The sequence below is a fragment of the Nyctibius grandis genome, chromosome 3 (assembly GCF_013368605.1).
Source record: "Nyctibius grandis isolate bNycGra1 chromosome 3, bNycGra1.pri, whole genome shotgun sequence".
Classification (NCBI taxonomy): domain Eukaryota; kingdom Metazoa; phylum Chordata; class Aves; order Nyctibiiformes; family Nyctibiidae; genus Nyctibius; species Nyctibius grandis.
The window spans coordinates 239746-258075 of NC_090660.1; the positions used below are offsets into that span (position 1 = coordinate 239746).

At 42.8% G+C, this 18330-nt stretch overlaps 1 protein-coding gene across 5 annotated transcripts in view; it reads left to right on the top strand.

The window, feature by feature from the left end:
• Window positions 1–18330, top strand: part of HECW1 (HECT, C2 and WW domain containing E3 ubiquitin protein ligase 1) — a 257027-nt gene that overhangs the window by 210976 nt on the left and 27721 nt on the right. For all 5 annotated transcript variants that reach the window (XM_068396194.1, XM_068396192.1, XM_068396195.1 and 2 more), the window contains 9 exons: window positions 2218–2403; window positions 3026–3160; window positions 6313–6418; window positions 6620–6716; window positions 8729–8812; window positions 9841–9950; window positions 11721–11841; window positions 13211–13324; window positions 16043–16195. In XM_068396194.1, coding sequence (XP_068252295.1) covers window positions 2218–2403; window positions 3026–3160; window positions 6313–6418; window positions 6620–6716; window positions 8729–8812; window positions 9841–9950; window positions 11721–11841; window positions 13211–13324; window positions 16043–16195 — 1106 coding nt within the window. The remainder of the gene's footprint in view (window positions 1–2217; window positions 2404–3025; window positions 3161–6312; window positions 6419–6619; window positions 6717–8728; window positions 8813–9840; window positions 9951–11720; window positions 11842–13210; window positions 13325–16042; window positions 16196–18330) is intronic.

Here is an 18330-nt window from a genome sequence, read left to right on the forward strand (position 1 = left end):
AGGGAAATCCCCAAGCAGATGCAGTCTTAGTTTTCTGTATCTTGCATGTAGTTCTGCTAGGCATCTGCATATGACTTCTGAATATTTGGAAAATCATCCATTTCTGGGTAGGGATGACCTTTCTTTTTGAAAGGAAAAGGCATTAAAACCCTTGAGGGGTTCCTCAGCAGAGGCCTTTAGCTGACTGCAGACATCAGGTTCTGGCCGTGGTGCTTTGCAGGTTGAAGCCAGCTGTCCACCTCCGAGCGTCTGCCAGAGATTATTGCCATGAAATCCTGCAGAGGAAGGGATGCATTAACTCATCTGATATTGCCTGAACTAGGTTATGGGGTGCACAGAATTTCTTCCACTGACAGGGTGATACGTGATGATTTATAGCTGGCAGCAATATCATTTTCATTCGGCATAGTTGTTTGCAAAATGAGTGACTGATTCCACAGTGGTGTAGGGAACAGCTCACAAGAGACTGAATCCTGGTTTTATTTCTTACTGAAATAAAAAAAGCCAAGAGAGGCCTTCAGTTTGAGCTTATAAAGTTGTCTCTAATATGAGAGCCAGAATAATCTATTGAAACATCTGTCAGATGGTCGTACAGATTCCACTTGTACAGAAATAATGGCCCACAGAACTTTTGGCTTAGCATGGTAGTAATATTTTAACCACAAACCCCTATTAAAGTTTCAAGCTATTAATTACACCAATGAAGTTGGGATTGGAAAATATTATCCAGCAGTTAGAATTAAAAGGGAAAGGCTCTTATTTTTCAGATATTTTATTTCCATGGAGGGATAAAACTACATTACACTTTTTGTTTCCCTAGTGCAGCTAAGACACACTCAGACAGTCATTGATGACACATTAGATCGAAACAGGATGTCTGTCATGGAGTAGATGGAGATCTTAGCAATTTGTGAACATGAAGCCTTCCTGGGTCATAACCAGGTCATATCTTCAGGGCAGAGATCATATCTTTGTGATTTCGTAACATTTACTCGACCCTTCCCATAATTAGGGACCCTGTGCTGCAGGGAGTGTTCTGTTCTCAGCGCTACCACCACGATAAATCTTTACATAATAAAGATAATACTTGAAAATATTTTATTGCGTTACAGTGGTTAAAATGCATTACAAGTACACAGAATTGAGAATTCAAAGCTAGGGGGTCGGATTCTTTTGGCAGATTACAGGTGTGCACGTTGGGGCTCACTTCGCTGGAGGCCCAAGTCCTTCAGTGATCCTTCATTACTCTAGTGAGTAATTACATCCTTTGGGCTGACGAGCAGAACCAATGTGCTCATTTTCTCTCTAGCGAAATGCTCAGAAGGTTGCAGATTTCTGTAAAGTTTTCTACCCTGCCTTGAGCTTTTTCCCTGAAGATACCAAGAGTAGCCAGTGGGTGAGAAGAAGTGTTGTCACCTCAAGTGTATTTGTGGTGCTCTATCACTGAGTACACTGTGGCAAGAAATGTGGTTCACTTTGCCCCCTGTTCTGCAGCTAGTTCAGCACTAACTCCGATCTGCATCAGGGCACGTTCCTCTGAGAGGTGTAGTTGATGCCCATTGTGAGATACCACTAGCTGCCTGAGGGGTGGCGTTCATCTGACCCGTGAAAACATCTCCATCTGGCATGCTTTGTGGTCATTGCAGAAAAAAACAGTTCCAGGAAATGGTTAATGTCTTCCAAAAATGGACAATTGCAAGTGTCTGTTTCTATCCTCTGCATATAAAGTGACTATAAATAAGGTAGCAAGCTTAGATGTAGACATCTGCACTGCAGTCCTCTTGAGTTCACGAATCCTGTTACAAGCATCTCAATTTGAATTACAGCGTACATACATGTTCACAGCTGTCTCTGCATCTCTCTGGTATAATCCAGTCACACGAGCAGTGTTTCTGTTGGCCGATGGAAGCAGTGAAAGAGGCACAGCCACATGTATCTTGTGGGTGGTGTTTTGGCTGACCATCTTTTTGGAGTGCATTAGAAAGGCAGTTTATGCACAAGCTCACTGTGCATAACATGGGGGATGTTTCACTTTCCGGATTGTATTTCCTTCTTCTAGGTGTTCATATGTTAGTCGAATCAAAACAATGAGGTGGAAATGGGTCTTGACTCTAACAGGATTTGTTCCTGTTCTTTGGGCATGTGTCCCATGAAATACCCAGATAGGTTGTTTTGACACCAGAGCTGGTTTTCCTCACCTCTGTTTTCCATCCATAGAGTGCCTATCGAGTCTTCACTAACAGCACCTGCTTGAAGCACATGATCCTGAAGATCCGTAGAGATGCTCGTAATTTTGAGCGCTATCAGCACAACAGAGACCTGGTAAATTTTATCAATATGTTTGCTGATACCCGACTGGAGCTTCCTCGTGGCTGGGAGATAAAAACTGACCAGCAGGGCAAGGTAAGAGCGCCAACAAAACTAACCACTTGTTTAACACATCACATCAGGCTGCTTGATCACTAAACGTTCCTTCCTTCTTGACTCAAAATTGGGGAAGGTTTGGTTTAAACAGCACAAGCAGCAAGCAGTTATTTTAAAAGCAGAAAAAAGCTTCAAGAACAAATGTTTTGAAGCACAGTGGTGACCCTCTAGCTTTCTGTGGAATATCACCCCACAGCCAAGGCAGCACTGGACTAACGAAAAAGTTTAAGCCAGAGTTCAGATCTGTCATGACTGCAAAATCTGTCTTAGTGTCTCTGCCTCCAGTGAAGCTTAGCTGAGCGACTTCTGGAGCCACCTAATAGGCTAAAGCAGCATTCCTTGGTAATTTTATTTTCTTCTGTCTTGTTTACTTCATGTTCATTACACGTAATTTTGACCTACGTAGCTTCAGGTACTTTCCAAGAGCTGTTCTAGCTTCGGATAAGAAAGTCCTGTCGTTGGCAGATACCTTCCACGGGCTGTGCCTGAACAGGGTATTTCTGATGCACTATTGCCAGTGGGTTTCACTTTGTGATCCCACAATACCATCACAGTGTTGGCAGCCTTCTTACAACAACAACATTGTTTCTGTGTGTTCCAGTCTTTCTTCGTTGACCACAACAGCCGTGCTACCACGTTCATCGACCCCAGGATCCCGCTGCAGAATGGCCGTCTCCCCAATCACCTGACTCACCGACAGCACCTTCAGCGACTCCGTAGCTACAGCGCTGGGGAGGTAACAGTGCTGGTGTCAATGCAGTTACTGTTGACAGCAACCTTCTGTAGAGTTAAAAGAACTTCTTATCTTTGAAATGTGTTTTGAGGATTTTTATCTTCCAAAGGAAACAAGGGATTTTTGTCTTTCTAAACGGTTTGTCTCAGAGCTTTCTGGTAAAGTTCATATTTTGACTGTTTTCAGAATAAAATAATAAACTAGTAAAACTAAATAACCAAAATTAAATGATGGCAAAACAGATTTTAAAAGAAGAATCCATATTTTACATCCTGGTCTTACTTTAGTAACAGCAAGTCATTCATTGTTTTTATAGCCTGATAATTCAGCAGTCACATATCTTTCTTCATTCCCCACTGCTGACACTGGGCTCTGAAGAGATACCCTCCCTAGCAGATGCAGTAATGTGTGTTGAGGTTTGCTTCCCTAGCTTTCAGTCACGTTAAACATCTTTCCTCTGTTTCATGGGGATGATTTTTATCACTGAGGGGCATAGGCAGGATTGATAGAAGCATAAATCCTGGGTTTGTATTGTGGATTTAAGGAGGAAAAAGTACCAGCAATCAGATTCTTCCTATAGCAAATCTATACAGTTGAAGATTTGTAAAGATTGAAGCTGACTAGGAGTAGAGATGAATTATGGCCAAAGGATCTTCCTCTTCCCGAAAAACATCCAGAGAAATGCTTGTGAAATTAGCATTAAAATTTATTGCAGCAGGACCAGTCTGAACCACCTCCCACTGCCAAATGGGGTTGGGCTCGGGAGGTGGCTACGGTGTGAGGTCAGTACTTCAGGACCAACGGCAGACCAGGCATGAGTAGCTTGGGTAGGTTTTGCCCATCTTGGGTCAATACAGCAACATATTTTCTGAAGATAGAAGTGTATCAATGGATCTGTTTCAATCATATCTTCCCACCAACTCGGCAACTTCCCTCTGCCATCAGCCTGAAGTGTAGTGTTGCTATTGTGGCTGAATTATTGGTGTGAATGTGAAAGTTACCTGCATGATGATTCATATTTGGGCCCATGCTTGCCTGGGGCTTGCTTACAGATTCATGTCAGGGACAGAAACACCGCTGAGCAGCTCAGATGACTTAGCCCAAAAAATACACTTGGTTTTGCAAGTGCTGGCGAAGAACAATTTGCAATAAACCCAAAATACCAAGTACAGGAGAGGGAGTAAAAAAGCATTGAATACTTTTGAGTAATGATTCTCTGGGGAAATCGTTAACTGTTCATCGAGGCCACTGATTTGGCATGATCAGAGGCAGTCCAGTGAACAGGCTGTGGTGGTGAAGTAAGAACAGTGGTCTCCTGCACTCCCTTCCATGACATCCATGAATCTTCTAAATCCTTTTGGCTCATCAAAATGTGACCTTGGTTCCTGCCTAATAATCTGTGGTGTTGAACAGAACACCTTGCAATGCTAATAAAGAATTGATCTTTAGTATTTCAAATGTACTTTTAAAACTCCCTCATGAAATTGGAACATGAAAATATGCTTTCTCAAACATGGCAGTTTGCTTTATGACATTTAAAAGTCATTCTAAGTAGATAATAGACCTTTTACAGGAAAAGGTGGTTGATGCTACTCTTGGTTATGTGATTTTTGAAAGAAAAGTCCAGGTAGCTGTACTGGCCATCAGTAGCTAAAAGAACATAGGTCATGAAGTGCTTCATTTCCTTCTGCCTCTGCTATAAACGGAACAGGTTAGAAAGTTCTCTTGAAGGGACTTTCCATCTGTGATGGAAATCAACATGTTTGATTACAGGGTAGAGATTTTACAGGCAAAAAGAAGAAAGAAGCAGGCCTCCATAATAGAGAGGAAGGAGTTTCTGGTTAGCAGGAAAAGCAGAGGAGGTACTGGGATATGGCGATGTATAAATCTCAAACCACAAGAAGGAAGCAGCAGGACTCAAACAGGCAGGAGCCTCTCAAATCCAGCAGTGGTGTAAAACCCAGGAAAGGGTATTTATCGTTGAAAGGCCCCTGTGATAGTTTGGGCTCTCTGCTCTGGTTGCAACATCCCAGGATCAATTGCAAAGCTGTTAAACCCTGCCATAAATCTGTCAGATTACCCTGCACTAGATGAACCGGGTCACTAAGTCATTAGAGGGGTCACTTTTTTTTGATTAGATAATAGTGTGCTAATCTAAATTAAATGAGTCAATTAGAAAGTCAAAGTAGACAAGGCGATTGTGATTAAACCCTGAATTGGAGCAATCAATTGTACTATATTAGCTGAAAGATTGGAGAGAGGAGTGTTAGCAAAACGGAGGTTAATCAGACGGCCGGGAATTTTCCTGTTGTGTTGCCAGAGAAAAATTGTTTAGAGGTGTAAAATGTGTAAAGACCACGATCCAAACACAGCATTAGTGATGCCTAATGATGGTGATGAAGAGAAGTACAGCACCACAGAGTGTGCAGTTTGTTATTTTAAGGTGTGTACAGAACTGGATTCTTACAGGCTACATGGCTTTAAGCTGCTAAACCAGGATTAGGAAGAAGGGAAGGGGGAAGCAAAGGTTTCTCTTCATGCGCTCTGGACACATTTCCTTTCAGAATTCTTGCTTCAGGAGAAATATATTCAGGCACACAACTCAGCAGCAGTGGAAAGCTAGCCAAAAGAAGAGAAAACCAAAAAAAATCCCAAAAACAAACACAACATCAGGTGACGGGATCAAGGGTAGGATCCAGTGCAGGCTGTGCAGCAGTACCATGCAGTTCCCAAGCGAGAAACAAATACCAGCTGGTGCTAATTTTTGTGGGAGATGGAAGTTTAACTCCTCTGTTACACCTCCCTTTCCCCCTTCCTACCTTCTATTCAGTAAATCTATGTGTAGCAACAAGGGCACAGGATTTGTCTTTGCCAAACATGAGTCAGAAACCACCCTTAGAAACAGGCTTACCCACCACCTGCACTCGCACGTGAGCCCCTCCTGCAAGGGCTGGGGAGAGGCACGCTCACCTGCCTTTTTTAAGTTGGCTGAAGTATAAAGCTGTAATTTTCATGCAGGCTTTCTGTCCTTCTGTCAGTCAGCATCGTGGACCATTCTGAAGGTCACAGGAGCAAAGATGAGAAACGTTTTTACCAACTGATGTGCTACCAATGGTCAGTTTTGATCGTTCTTTCCCTTTCCTCTGATGATGCAGGCCTCTGAAGTCTCTCGAAACAGAGGGGTGACTCTGTTGGCCAGACCAGGCAACAGTCTCGTAACAGCTATTCGAAACCAGCACCATCATGAGACGTTACCTCTGGGTAAGCCAAGTTTCTCTGTTCTTTTCAAGGCAGTGCTCACAAGGATGCTGTTTAGAACTTCTCCTCAGCCATATGCACTGCTTCGTGTTGCCCTGTGCCTTGCTAGCAGCGCAGTCAGCGTGCCCCTGCACGGTCACAGGGACGTGACCAGGCCCCTTCAATGGTTAATAAAGACTCTGCGTTTTTTTTTTCCTTTTCCAGCTTACAATGACAAGATTGTGGCATTTCTACGCCAACCCAACATCTTTGAGATGCTGCAGGAGCGTCAGCCCAGCTTGGCCAGAAACCACGCACTCAGGTACCGCTTCTTTCCAGACTGCTGAAGCCAGTTCCAGGAAGGACTGTTTGTAGAGGAGAAAAGCAAATTCTAGTAACTGTAATACAAAAGATGAACTTGGGCCCCATGTGGAACTGTCACCATTAAAGAGTAGGTGTGGACCCCTAGAATCTATGTAGTTACTATAGTTATTTTCCACAGACACCCAAGAAGTAAGAAGAACCGAAATAACTATGGGCAAATAATTTCCACTCTAAGTATTACTGAACAGTAGAAACTGTCTTCACCTACAGTTATCACTTTGCTTTTGAGAAGACAGGGTTAGAATTGTGTTTGGATGGAAGTCAGCAGCAAAACCCCAGTAACTTCAGTAGAACCAGGATTTTGCCTCGTGGTTGGATTTACATCCATGCCGTGGACATAGTCACCCTAGATTTTATAAAGAAATAGGAACATTATGAAGTAGATCGTACTCCTGTCTTCAGTCTTTCTCACCTATGACTTAATACTAGTCCTTTCCAAAGTAATTAAATTGTATCTCTCCTTTTCTTATGCCCATTCCTTTCCTATTAGGTTTAGAAAAAAAAAAAGGAAAAAAAAAACCCAGAACCAAAAGCCAGTACGATTTAAACTCATTCTAATTCCAAAGGTTAAATTAATTGTTTTGGCCAAGAACCTAAGCTGGCATTAGTCAGCCTCAGCAATGCCAGTGTGCACCAGCTGAGAGTTTGACCAAGAATTTAGTTTGTACTGTGCAGTAAAAAGTGCAGCTGCAGGATGGTAAAGGAGGGAAGGAAGAGCCAGGGGAAGGACCTTCGAGTTCCTGCAGTGAGTTTCTGCAGATAGACCAACTGACTTCTTGTTTACCTGTGAGGGCCAGACAGAGAGTCCTTTGGGTGTAAGGATTAGACTTCCTTCCTGGAGGAATTAATACATTCAAATAAAATGAGGGAGACAGAATGAAAAATGCTCCCAGTATTCAAGATGTGCATTTCTGTAACTGAGATTATTTTATCTTCACCATCAAATTATTCCAGACTATTTTTTTTCTCAGCTGTAATTTGAATTCTCATTTCTCAGAGAACAGATGATGCTTTTATCTCCTTTTGAGCAGAGAACAAAATTGACCAGTGATAGGGACTAGACAGCTTAGCCAGTGGGTAATGAGATTTGTAACAGGATATCAAGCCCTTCACCTCCAGGTCAGTGCTTTGATTGTACCTTAGGTCAGGAGTGATCCAGAGCTACAGCCTAGCGCTCATACAGCAGGTCTGAAGCAAACTCCTACGAGTCAAATGTCCATCCTTTACAGGGCTTGATTCTGCAATACATCGCAGTCCCACCCAGCAAGGTATTAAAGCACAGCCTTGATTTGAGGTAGAATCCTTTGACTTGATGCCAGAGTAAATATTTCTGGACGCTGCAATGCTTTAGAAACACACTGACAAACTGAGGTGTAGAGCTGTATCGTCCACGGTCCTCATCTGCTGATAGAATCCTATCCTGTGTTTCCCACTCTTATTAGCATTCATTTAAACAACAAAATGTATGATTTTACACAAGTGCTATATAACATCTGTGTGATCAATTAATATCAAGTGTATGTTACAGTGTTATTTGCAGATAGAACTGACAGAGGTAAAGGCAGTGGTATTATGTGGAATTCTGTTAATGAAAGGTGATGTATTAGGTGTAGCCTTAAAGTTTGTCTGTCAGTGACCTTAGCTATCCTGCTACACATGAGTTTGGAGGGCGAAGAATCATTCTGTTTTCTAAAATATGATATAAAATATCTTGCTTTTGGATCAGGAAGCTGAGTGATATGAATAGATTCTTTTTTGCAAGTTTTTTAGTGACATTAGAAAATGAATCAGGCAGTTAAGATGTTTGCCATTTTTGTAAGGAGAGAAACAGGAACTGGCAAAATACCAAGGAATAATAACTCTGTGCATAGTTCATGCCTTGATAATGGCATGTTTCTTCTTTTTTTTTTTTTCTTTCTTCTCTTGTCAATAATGTCATTTATGTTTCAGGGAGAAGATCCATTACATTCGTACAGAGGGTACACATGGGCTTGAAAAGTTGTCCTGTGATGCAGATTTAGTGATTCTGCTGAGGTAATGAGTTTGATCAAAAGCATAATGTCGTTACTTGTGGTACCAGAGAAGCTGGCTGGCTCTTTCTCAGCGTAATTGAAAAGATTTTGTGAAATCTTCCAGGTCATTAGTAATTAGAATAGGATTCATTGCTACTGGTAGTCACCTAAAAAATTCAGGCAGCGTGTATCTGTCAGCTCTGACTTCCTGGAAGGCAGCTCCATCCCCAGCCAGCAAAATCAATACAGCTGTTACCATCAAGGAGCAGATAAAAACAAAATCAGGTCAAAATGTTTCCTTTTAATGGAAAAATTCTTGTTTCTTGGTTTTGGTTTTTTTTAGAGAGGAAAAAAACATGTCTTTCTCAGTACAAGTAAATAATGTAACTGCTTATTAAATTGCTAGTGTTGCTGCAGCAGTGCTCCCCACACACGCAGGGCCGTGTCACACTAATGAAACCTCGACGTAGTGCAGTGAGCATTGTCTGGGTAACGAGATAAGGCTTTGATTTTTGCTGGGACCAGGGAGATTGCTCTGTAGGTCCTAGCTGCTTTCGGTTAGCACAGATAAGGACTTATTTTATTGTCTTGGTCTTACATGGAGAACATTGCATTGCCCAGGTGGGTTTGGTATGCTGTACAGCACTGCCTAATGCAGAAGTTTACAACTTACTCCCATCAGCTTAATCCAAATGGTCAAAGAGCTGAGCTGTATGAAGATGTGTGACCCAAGAAAAACAGGCTGGGAGACAGATGCATGTATGTTTGTGTCTCACTTCGAACATGTTGAGCTTGTCCCTGTTCACTGCATAGCCTCCAATCTTTACTCTCTGTCAGTAGATTGAGTCATTGTGTTAGCACGAAATGTCTGTAAAATTCATTTTGTTCTTCTTTGTTACTGGTGACCATGCCTTGTGGGTTTTATGAATCCGTGGGTTTGGAGATGTACCCAGACTTATGACCACAGCAGACGTGCACCATGCTGCATATTTGCATTCCTTCACGTGAAGAATGTGAACCAAACCTCTCCGTGTCCCTTTTCCCATGCAGCCTTTTTGAAGAGGATATCATGTCCTACATACCACTGCAGGCTGCCTTCCACCCTGGTTACAGCTTCTCTCCTCGCTGCTCACCGTGTTCGTCACCCCAGAATTCTCCAGGTGAGGGAATGGAGCAAATCTTGTATTTGTGGTGTTTCTCCTAATAAATACAACGGGGCAGATTCAGACTCATCTATTTTAAGACCTGAGGGGATCATCTTGATCATCTAGGCTGACCTCCCATGTTGAGCCCATTGACTTAGGTCTGACAGGAAACATACTTTCCACAAAGACATGCTGTCTGGGGAGGTTATTTCCAGCTGTGGTTTGTCTCTGGAGTTATTGTTTATGCTGTAGAAATTTGAGGAGCTCCTGTCTCCCCTTTGCCAAGATACACAGCCCCCACCCAGTCTCACTGCATGGCTGTGTCCAGTGGCCGTTTTGAGAGAATCGACAGAAACGTGACCTAAATAAATCCATTTTGGCTGAGCTTTTTAAACATTCATTTCAATTAACTGTTTCAAACAAAATTAATGGACAAGAGACATTCAAATCTCAGAGGTGGCTGTGGAAAATTGAAATGCTTTTTGATGTGAAGAAGTTAAATGCTGAGCTCTTGTCTACAGGAGGACAGTGTTTTGTCAGAATGTCTTATTTTCATTAGTGAGTTTTAACACCATTAATACAGCTCCTCTCCTCTGCATCAGGACAGATCATAAAAAGTCTCCTGCAAGACAAAAATCTAGGTATTTGGCGAGAACATGACTTAGCAGAATGTTAAAAGAACTGCCCTGGTCTTTACCTGTTCTTGTGAAAACACAAGAAGGGCAAATATGAATTTCTGGCAACGTACTGTCTGCTTGCTTATTTCTGCCACTGGTTACAGAGCCCACGAGAACACCCATTCTTTTATGTCCTGGGGGGAAAAAGTCTATCAGAAGTGTTGCAAGGGATTCTCTTTGCACTGCATGTAAATATGCCTTTCGTTTTATCAGCAGAGACAATTAGTAATGTCCTTCCCTCCTGGCAACGAAATACTTTGTGCTCTCACTAAACATGATTTTCTTTTTTTTACCTTTTTTTTTTTTTTTGCCTTCCTGTGGACGATTTTGTGCCAGATTTCTCATGAAGTGGCTTGTTTTTATTGTTTTCTGTAATGAGAGAGGGAAATGGGATTTCCTGGATCCATTCTTTGACCCTTTATGGCGTGGCACTTGTTCACACAAAAGGACTAATCAGACTTCAGAACAAAGCAGGTTCCTAATTGCTAAAAATCTGTTGTATGTGTGAATCATAATAGGAAAACGTAGCATTTCTTGCTGACAGAAATCCTTCTGGATGCCGCAAAGGGGTTTTGTGCTGATAGCTGGAAGTGTTTAATATACAATCAGATTAACGCAGGGAAACCCGATGCCCAGCTTGGCTGGGGCGCTTTGAGCTCCAGAGGTGTAACCCTGCCAAGGAAGGAGACCTGTCCAGTGCAGAGAAGAGAGATCTCCTAAAAGTACAGAAGGGAAAGAAAACCTAAATACCAACGACCGTGAGTGGGAGAGATGCATGTCAGTCTGTCTCGTGCCTTTCTGATCCTTGAATTTCCATTCAGATCAATCCCAGGTAAAGCCTGAGGCAACACAAAGGCACACAGAAGGTGAGCTTAACAATTCTTGTAGTGAAGAAGATCTAGCCCCTGGAGTCAGTGAAATCACTGAATTATAGGAACTTACAACTCCATTAATGCCGAGTAGAACAAAAATAATGCTGAGTACAGCGTATACCTGTAAAAAGTTCCTAATGCATTTGTTAGCCAGTGCTGTCTGGAAACATCAGCTGCATGATTTGGAAGAATTTAAAGCCCCTTAGACTTCAGGACGCTGTTCATTTTCCCACCAGGGCTGCAGCGAGCGAGTGCCAGAGCACCTTCTCCGTACAGGAGGGACTTTGAAGCCAAGCTGCGCAATTTCTATCGAAAACTTGAAGCCAAAGGGTATGGGCAAGGTCCAGGTAAAATTAAGTGAGTATTATGACAAGTCACTCAAATAGTCTAACATGGTGTAGCTTTGTCTCTTATCATTGTCCATGAATGAAGACACTGAAAAGGAAAACGCACCAGAGATTGCATTTTGTACATGAACCATCAGAGAGAGAGAAGATCTTAGTATATCCTGCAAAAGAGTGACCTTCAAGAGGCTTTTGTGTGGAAGTTTTATTTCGTAGAGATTCATATTCTCTTACACTCCCATTCCCTGCCTATTTAACAGGGATGTTGGTATTCCTACCTGTTATTTGCTGGTAGGGAAATCATCCATTCAGGCAAGTGTCCACCAGAGATTAACAGCTACATCGTTGTAATGGCGGAGAGACTCCAAATCCTTTGGATCTACATGTCAGTATAACTCAGGACTAGAGTATGACCCTACAAAAGTTCTTTGTGTTGGTAGCCCTCCTGGAGTTGAACTGGAGAGATTTGGGCCTCTCTTCGTGTATTTGGGGATCTCTGTCACTTGGTTGTGGAGTTTGCTTTCCAGACATCTTGCTAGTTGGCTTTTGAGTCTGTACCTACTTGTGCTCGGTCTAGTTATCCAACTTGGCCAAAGGACTGTATGTTTCTAAGGTATTTCCTGGGCATCTGGTTGAATTTATGCATCAGGTTGGCTTCCTACCAAATGACATCTGTTGTGGGAAAAAAAAAATATGAAGCCAAGCAATTAATTCCAGGCAAACATCATCATCAAAATATTCTTACAGAGCTGGCAAGTCCTAGCTGTGGGTTAACCCTTTCGGTGTCCTGCTAAGTGGCTTCAGGGAAAACACAAAATCCATTTTAGAAGGTCTGTCTTAAAATGTCCATGAAATATGAACAAGAAGCATTTCTTGCACAGATGGAGTTTAAATGTGCTATTCATTAAGTTGTTTTAGAGGTTGGCAGGGAAGTGAGAGGTGTGTTGTATAAATAGAGGCTGATACTCCCTTTGCTTGCCCTGCTACAGAAGCAGTGATTACTGGGGCATTCACTGGATTAAATCCAGGAGGAGTTTGGGCCTAATCCCAGAAAGCGGTGACCTCATGTACGCAGGAAACTCACAGCCCCTGCTACCATACAGATTTGTGCGTAGAGGGCGTTACAGAGAGTCTTCAGCAGAGCAACACTCTGAACTGATCACAGCATTGTGAAGAAATTCACCTTTGAGGCACAGAGAAAAGCCTAATGCAACAACTCACTCAAAACCCGTAACAGTCAAGTAGCATGTGCACCAGTAGATGCAACTTCATTAACTCCTTCGAGAATGAACATCTCTCTTTGGCAGCTCTTGTTCACCTTCAGCCTCACAGGCTCACACAAGACTCAGTCATCAGATCTCTGTTTTTGCCTCGCTTTGCAGGTTAATTATACGACGTGACCACTTGCTGGAAGGCACCTTCAACCAGGTAATGGCATATTCCCGCAAGGAGCTGCAGCGGAACAAACTCTACGTCACGTTTGTTGGCGAGGAAGGGTAGGGAACCACTGCATGCTGTCAGTTTTGAAGTGGCTGTTACGTTGCAAAACACGGAGTTGACAGAGGCTCTGTTGTTATGTCATGTTTCTTTGGGTTTGTTTTACCTCTGAGTAAGTGATTCATCTTAATCAGCTCAAACATTTGTTAAAAATAACAATAGCAATAATGCTTCATTTTCCTGTAGCACTTTCCATCTAGATGTCTGAAAGTGACAATTTAAGTGGTTAAATCTAATGTCATCTTGTTGCCGTGGGTATTTTGACTGGCTGGAAGGCAGAACTGAACTACAGGCCCGTGTTTACATACTGAATCAGGCTCAGGGCTATCACTAGGGTCCCATTCATTACTCTAACTCTTCAAAATGGATCTGGTTTTGCTTCAGAAGTTTTTGCTTTGCAGGCCATCTAATGATCATTTGTTATCCATGTGTGGACTTCTTGTTTCTGGCTGAAGTGAGGAACGTGAATGCTGTTCAGTCCTTACAGCCTAATTCACCCGGTTGGAAGCTGAAAGTAACAGAAGTCTCTTGAGAAGGCCTTTTCTCAGGAGACTTTCTGCCAGCCTTACAAACCCATGAGCCATTCTTGCACGATTAAAGCCAACCCCTGACCTTTTGTTTCCAAACCTAAACAGAACCTTCCAAAGCCACCCTGGCTCACCTCAAGAGCTACACTGTAATTGAGGCTTAATCCACATGCTGTTATACTGGAAAGACCACTGTGCATATTTCCAGTGTTCCATATAACAAGGGCTTGGAATCATATTTCAATACCTTGGCACATAAAGTTTCTTAAAAAAAAATAACACAACCCCATGGATAGGATTTCAGTTCCAAAGGTGCCAGAACAGTAAGGCTCTGGGGCAGCTCTTGGCATGTCCAACAACTGCTGACACTACCAGCTCTGAGGTGGCATGTCCAGTGAAGAGCTTCTGCTGAGCTGGGTTTGTCTGGGGATGTGTTAGGTCCAGTGGAAAAGAGAAGTCACCAGTCTCAAAGAGAGTCACTGAATGACCTCAGTGTCAGGAGTTTTCTTAACTCTTATTTTTACACTCCATGGATTCGTTATTATTTAACAGAGGTTGTCTTTCACAGCTGGGTTTGCCTCTGGCTGGCAAGTAAAGCACAAACATGCAGCATGCCTCAGTTTGTGTTTTTGGAACAGCGTTCTAGTATGCTAACACTGGACAAAGTCATGTTGATTTCCCAACATCTCTAATAACTTTTACTCTTGTGGCATGCTACCCTCAGGAGAAATTACAAACCAATTTGACTTGCAAATTCATTCATTCTTCACTGATTCATTTACATCTGAAGATACATCCCCCCAGGGTTCCTGCTGTTTAATGTTAATATACGTTCTGCTGGAGGGACTCCAAGATACCAGTTCCCTACTGAAAAGAAGGGTTGATGCTGTACAGCCACACGATGCTCTATGGGCACAGCATCTCACGTGTTTCAAAGCTAAAATGACATTGGAAATGAACCGTGAAGGCTTTATGATGAGATAATGTGTTGTGCAGCAATGCAATAGCTAGTATCTCCTTGGAGGTTTTTGAATATAGGCAGGTGTTTGTAGTCCTTTACTGCAGCCATCAGCAGGCTTAGCCCACTATTCTAATGTACATTGAACCAGATCTGCTACGTGGTTCGTGTGGGCTTATTACCATCCTCTTTTGCTGTTGTGGCTTTAGTCTCACCACACGATCCTAGAACTAAAGCAGCTCAGAGAAAAGTACTTAACCTCCAGATGTAAAACAGAGGAGGACGGGCCAGCCTGCCCTTTATCATCTTTCTAGTTGCACAAATCAATCATTCAACCCCTTGTGGTTATGCTTCCATAACTTCAAACATGATACAGAGCATTTGGGTCCAGCTGCAGTTTTCCACTTCCTTTACATTGGTTAAGTAGAAGGAATAGTACCCACCTCAGAAAAACCTTTTGGCACACGATATATGGTTACAAATCATTTGTTCATATGGCTACGTGTAGATTTATTTTAGATTGAAAAACCTACCTACCATTATGAGAGGATGATCTGGCTTTAATAAATCCATCACAGTTGAGTTTTTTGTGGTTTTTTTTTTCAAGTTGAGATAATTGGAAACAGCTTGATTTAGAAATTGAGTTAAAAAAAGACAAGGGAAAAAGGTGACTCTACAGAGCAAAATCATGCAACAGCAAAGCACAGCTTAAGGTGTACGACACGTGTTTGAAACTATCAGAAAAGCAGAAGAGCTTGGATGGAACAACTGAGGAATCTCCATTCTATCTTAAGAGCAACAGTTCTTTGGGACTTGGTCTGGTTCAGCATTGACCTGTAGGTTATACCTGTAGCTAAGAAAAAATCTCTACTCCTGGGGCTAGATTCTATCTTTGGTTACATCTCAGTGTAGGAGAGTGAGGGTGATTTCTGCTTCAGGGCTGAGCTTTGTACCTCTGATCTACTAAGCCTTTGGAACAAAGGAAAAGAAACTACTTCAGGGTTGTGTCTGAGTGATGATTCCTCCCAGGTCAGCCTGGATGCTGGTGAGGTTTCAGTATTGTGACTTGTTCAGGGCTCAGAATCAAGTTTTGAGAGGGGAGATACCCCATGTTAGACACACTTGGCTGCGCAGGGGTAGGTGTTGGACAGCAGCCAGCGTAGGCAAAACCCAGAAAATTCACTCAAAGGGGAATGAGCCTCATTTTATCTTTTTTACCTTTTCCTTTCTAGGTTGGACTACAGTGGCCCCTCCCGAGAATTCTTCTTCCTTCTGTCTCAGGAGCTCTTCAATCCCTACTACGGGCTGTTTGAGTATTCAGCCAACGACACGTACACTGTACAGATCAGCCCCATGTCTGCCTTTGTCGAGAATCACCTGGAATGGTAAGGACGTTTTATGCAGAACTGAACAATCCCTTTAGAGCAGTACAGAAATGGAAATGCAAAACACAAAATCTGCCAGTTTAGACTAGATACAAATATCGTTGCTTTTGCTGGGAAGAAGTGGGAAGTGCCTTGGGAGAAGGAAGAGAGTGAGTAAGTGTAACTACAACAGCGGGCTCTGAAAAAGGAGTCGTGGTGAGATACCACTATTAAAATATCCTGCTTGCGTTACTTTGATGTTTGTGTACCTCTGTGTGAATGGGAAAGGGACAGGGAGAAGAGTTCTGCTTCATCCTGGGTCCGTCCCTAAGAATAGCAAGTGTGGTCTTTCTGTGCATCAAGCAGCATTGTGCTTGGAAGCTGTACAGTGTTCTCCAAGAGCCACGTTGCTGCTCTGTTCCTACTACAGGCCTTAAAAAAGGCCCAGGGAAAGCAATTCCCCTTTTCTCCCCTGACAGAGTGTCCCTGCCTGTGTGTGGCAAGGCCAGCAGAGCAAGCAGGTCCATCACCTTACCAAGTACGTGTGCAAACAGACAAGGTGCTGATCTTGTTTCTTTATCAAAAATTTTGAATGCATATTGAGATCTCCTCATTTTTCTATCTGCCTCCAGATGTGTCTGTCTTTGGGAGCTGTTTCCCTTTGGTAGGTTCAGATGTGGTGCAGTGGAGCACGGGCTGCCAGCCCTGGGCGTCGTTTGATCCCTTGTGGGATTTCATTGTGTCAAAGAAATACTGCCACGGGGGTTTGTTCCTGTGATGTTCTTCTTTGTCTAACCAGTCTCGCTGGCTCCTCTCAGAGGTCCTTTTCTAAACTGGAAGGCAGTTCAGGCCCCTTTTAAATTGCAGATAGCACATGCCCTTCTATTCTTGTGAACAGTCCTGCTTTGCTTTGTTCTAGAGCAGGCAGGCGATCAAGAACAACTAAATGGTTGCACCCTCACCTCTATTAAGGTTGCAGGGGAAAAAAAGGGGGTGTTGCAGGGCCCTGACCTAGCATGGTCTCTGAAACTGTTTCTGTGTTGTTATCAGCAGGAAGAGAGCGGCTTAGTTCTTACAGCTTGTCCATCTCCCACTGAAATCCTGTTAATTAGACATTATGCAGTGGCTTTCCAGAAGAAATGCAGTCCTTTCTTTGGCTTAAGCATGGATAAACTTTTGGTTTAGGAGGCTGTTTGTGAGGATGCGTTTTGATTTGAGGCCCCAGGACTACTTAGGCAGGTGCAAACCCATGATCATTGTTGCTCACACTGTGAGCTGGATGCGGGCCCCTTTCTCCAGAAGTGGTGTTGCCCTGTTATCTCAGTAGTGTTTGAAACAGGCCCTGACTCTTATCTGATAAATACTGTTGTGGCAAAATGTTCAGCCATAGTTTTCTCAAGTAATAAATTCTGATGCAAAAAAGTTGGTAAATACTTTGTTTGATCCCCTCGTTTTATGCTTCTGTTCATGGAGAGATTTCAGCATGGCAGAGGCAGATTTTTAAAGGTATCCTGGGCATATAGAACAGCAGAAAGACACCTGATAGGATTTTCTGTAGCAGTTAGCATTTAACTTCGGAAATCAGTAGCAGTGAGACACTTAGGGTAATATTTCTCCAACTACACGTATCTATACAGGCCTCTTGTATGCAGAATGTTATTTGGGCTTTGGGTATTTTTGGTTTTGTTTTTTTAGGAAAGAGGAATGAAGTCCCTTGGCCTGCAGAAGGAAGTAAATGCTATGAAGGAAGAGGTTTGTGCATAAAGTGGTGTAAATAGGGCAAGATTGCAGGACCCAAGGGAAAGATAAGCAATCCAGTAAGTGCTTGGAAATGCTTCTTGAACCTGTTATGGAAATAACTGGCTGTGACCAGCAGTTTGTAATTAGCCCGGTAGGTTTCATGATTGGCTTGTAGATATCTAGACATTCTAAATGTTTTTATGCTGTGCTGTGTGATCTCAGCTGTTCATGTGTAACCCTGGAGTGCTGTGTTCAGAAGGCTGTGGAGCCAGCTAGGATAGGATTTGGACCAAGCTTTTTAAAACCTGAAGAGTACGGTTCTCCCATAAGGGCTTTACAGGCTGACTTCTCTGAGGGCACTGTGCTAACTTGCTTGTCGTTCTTTGTCCATGAGGAATGGGGCTTTCTGAAGTTCT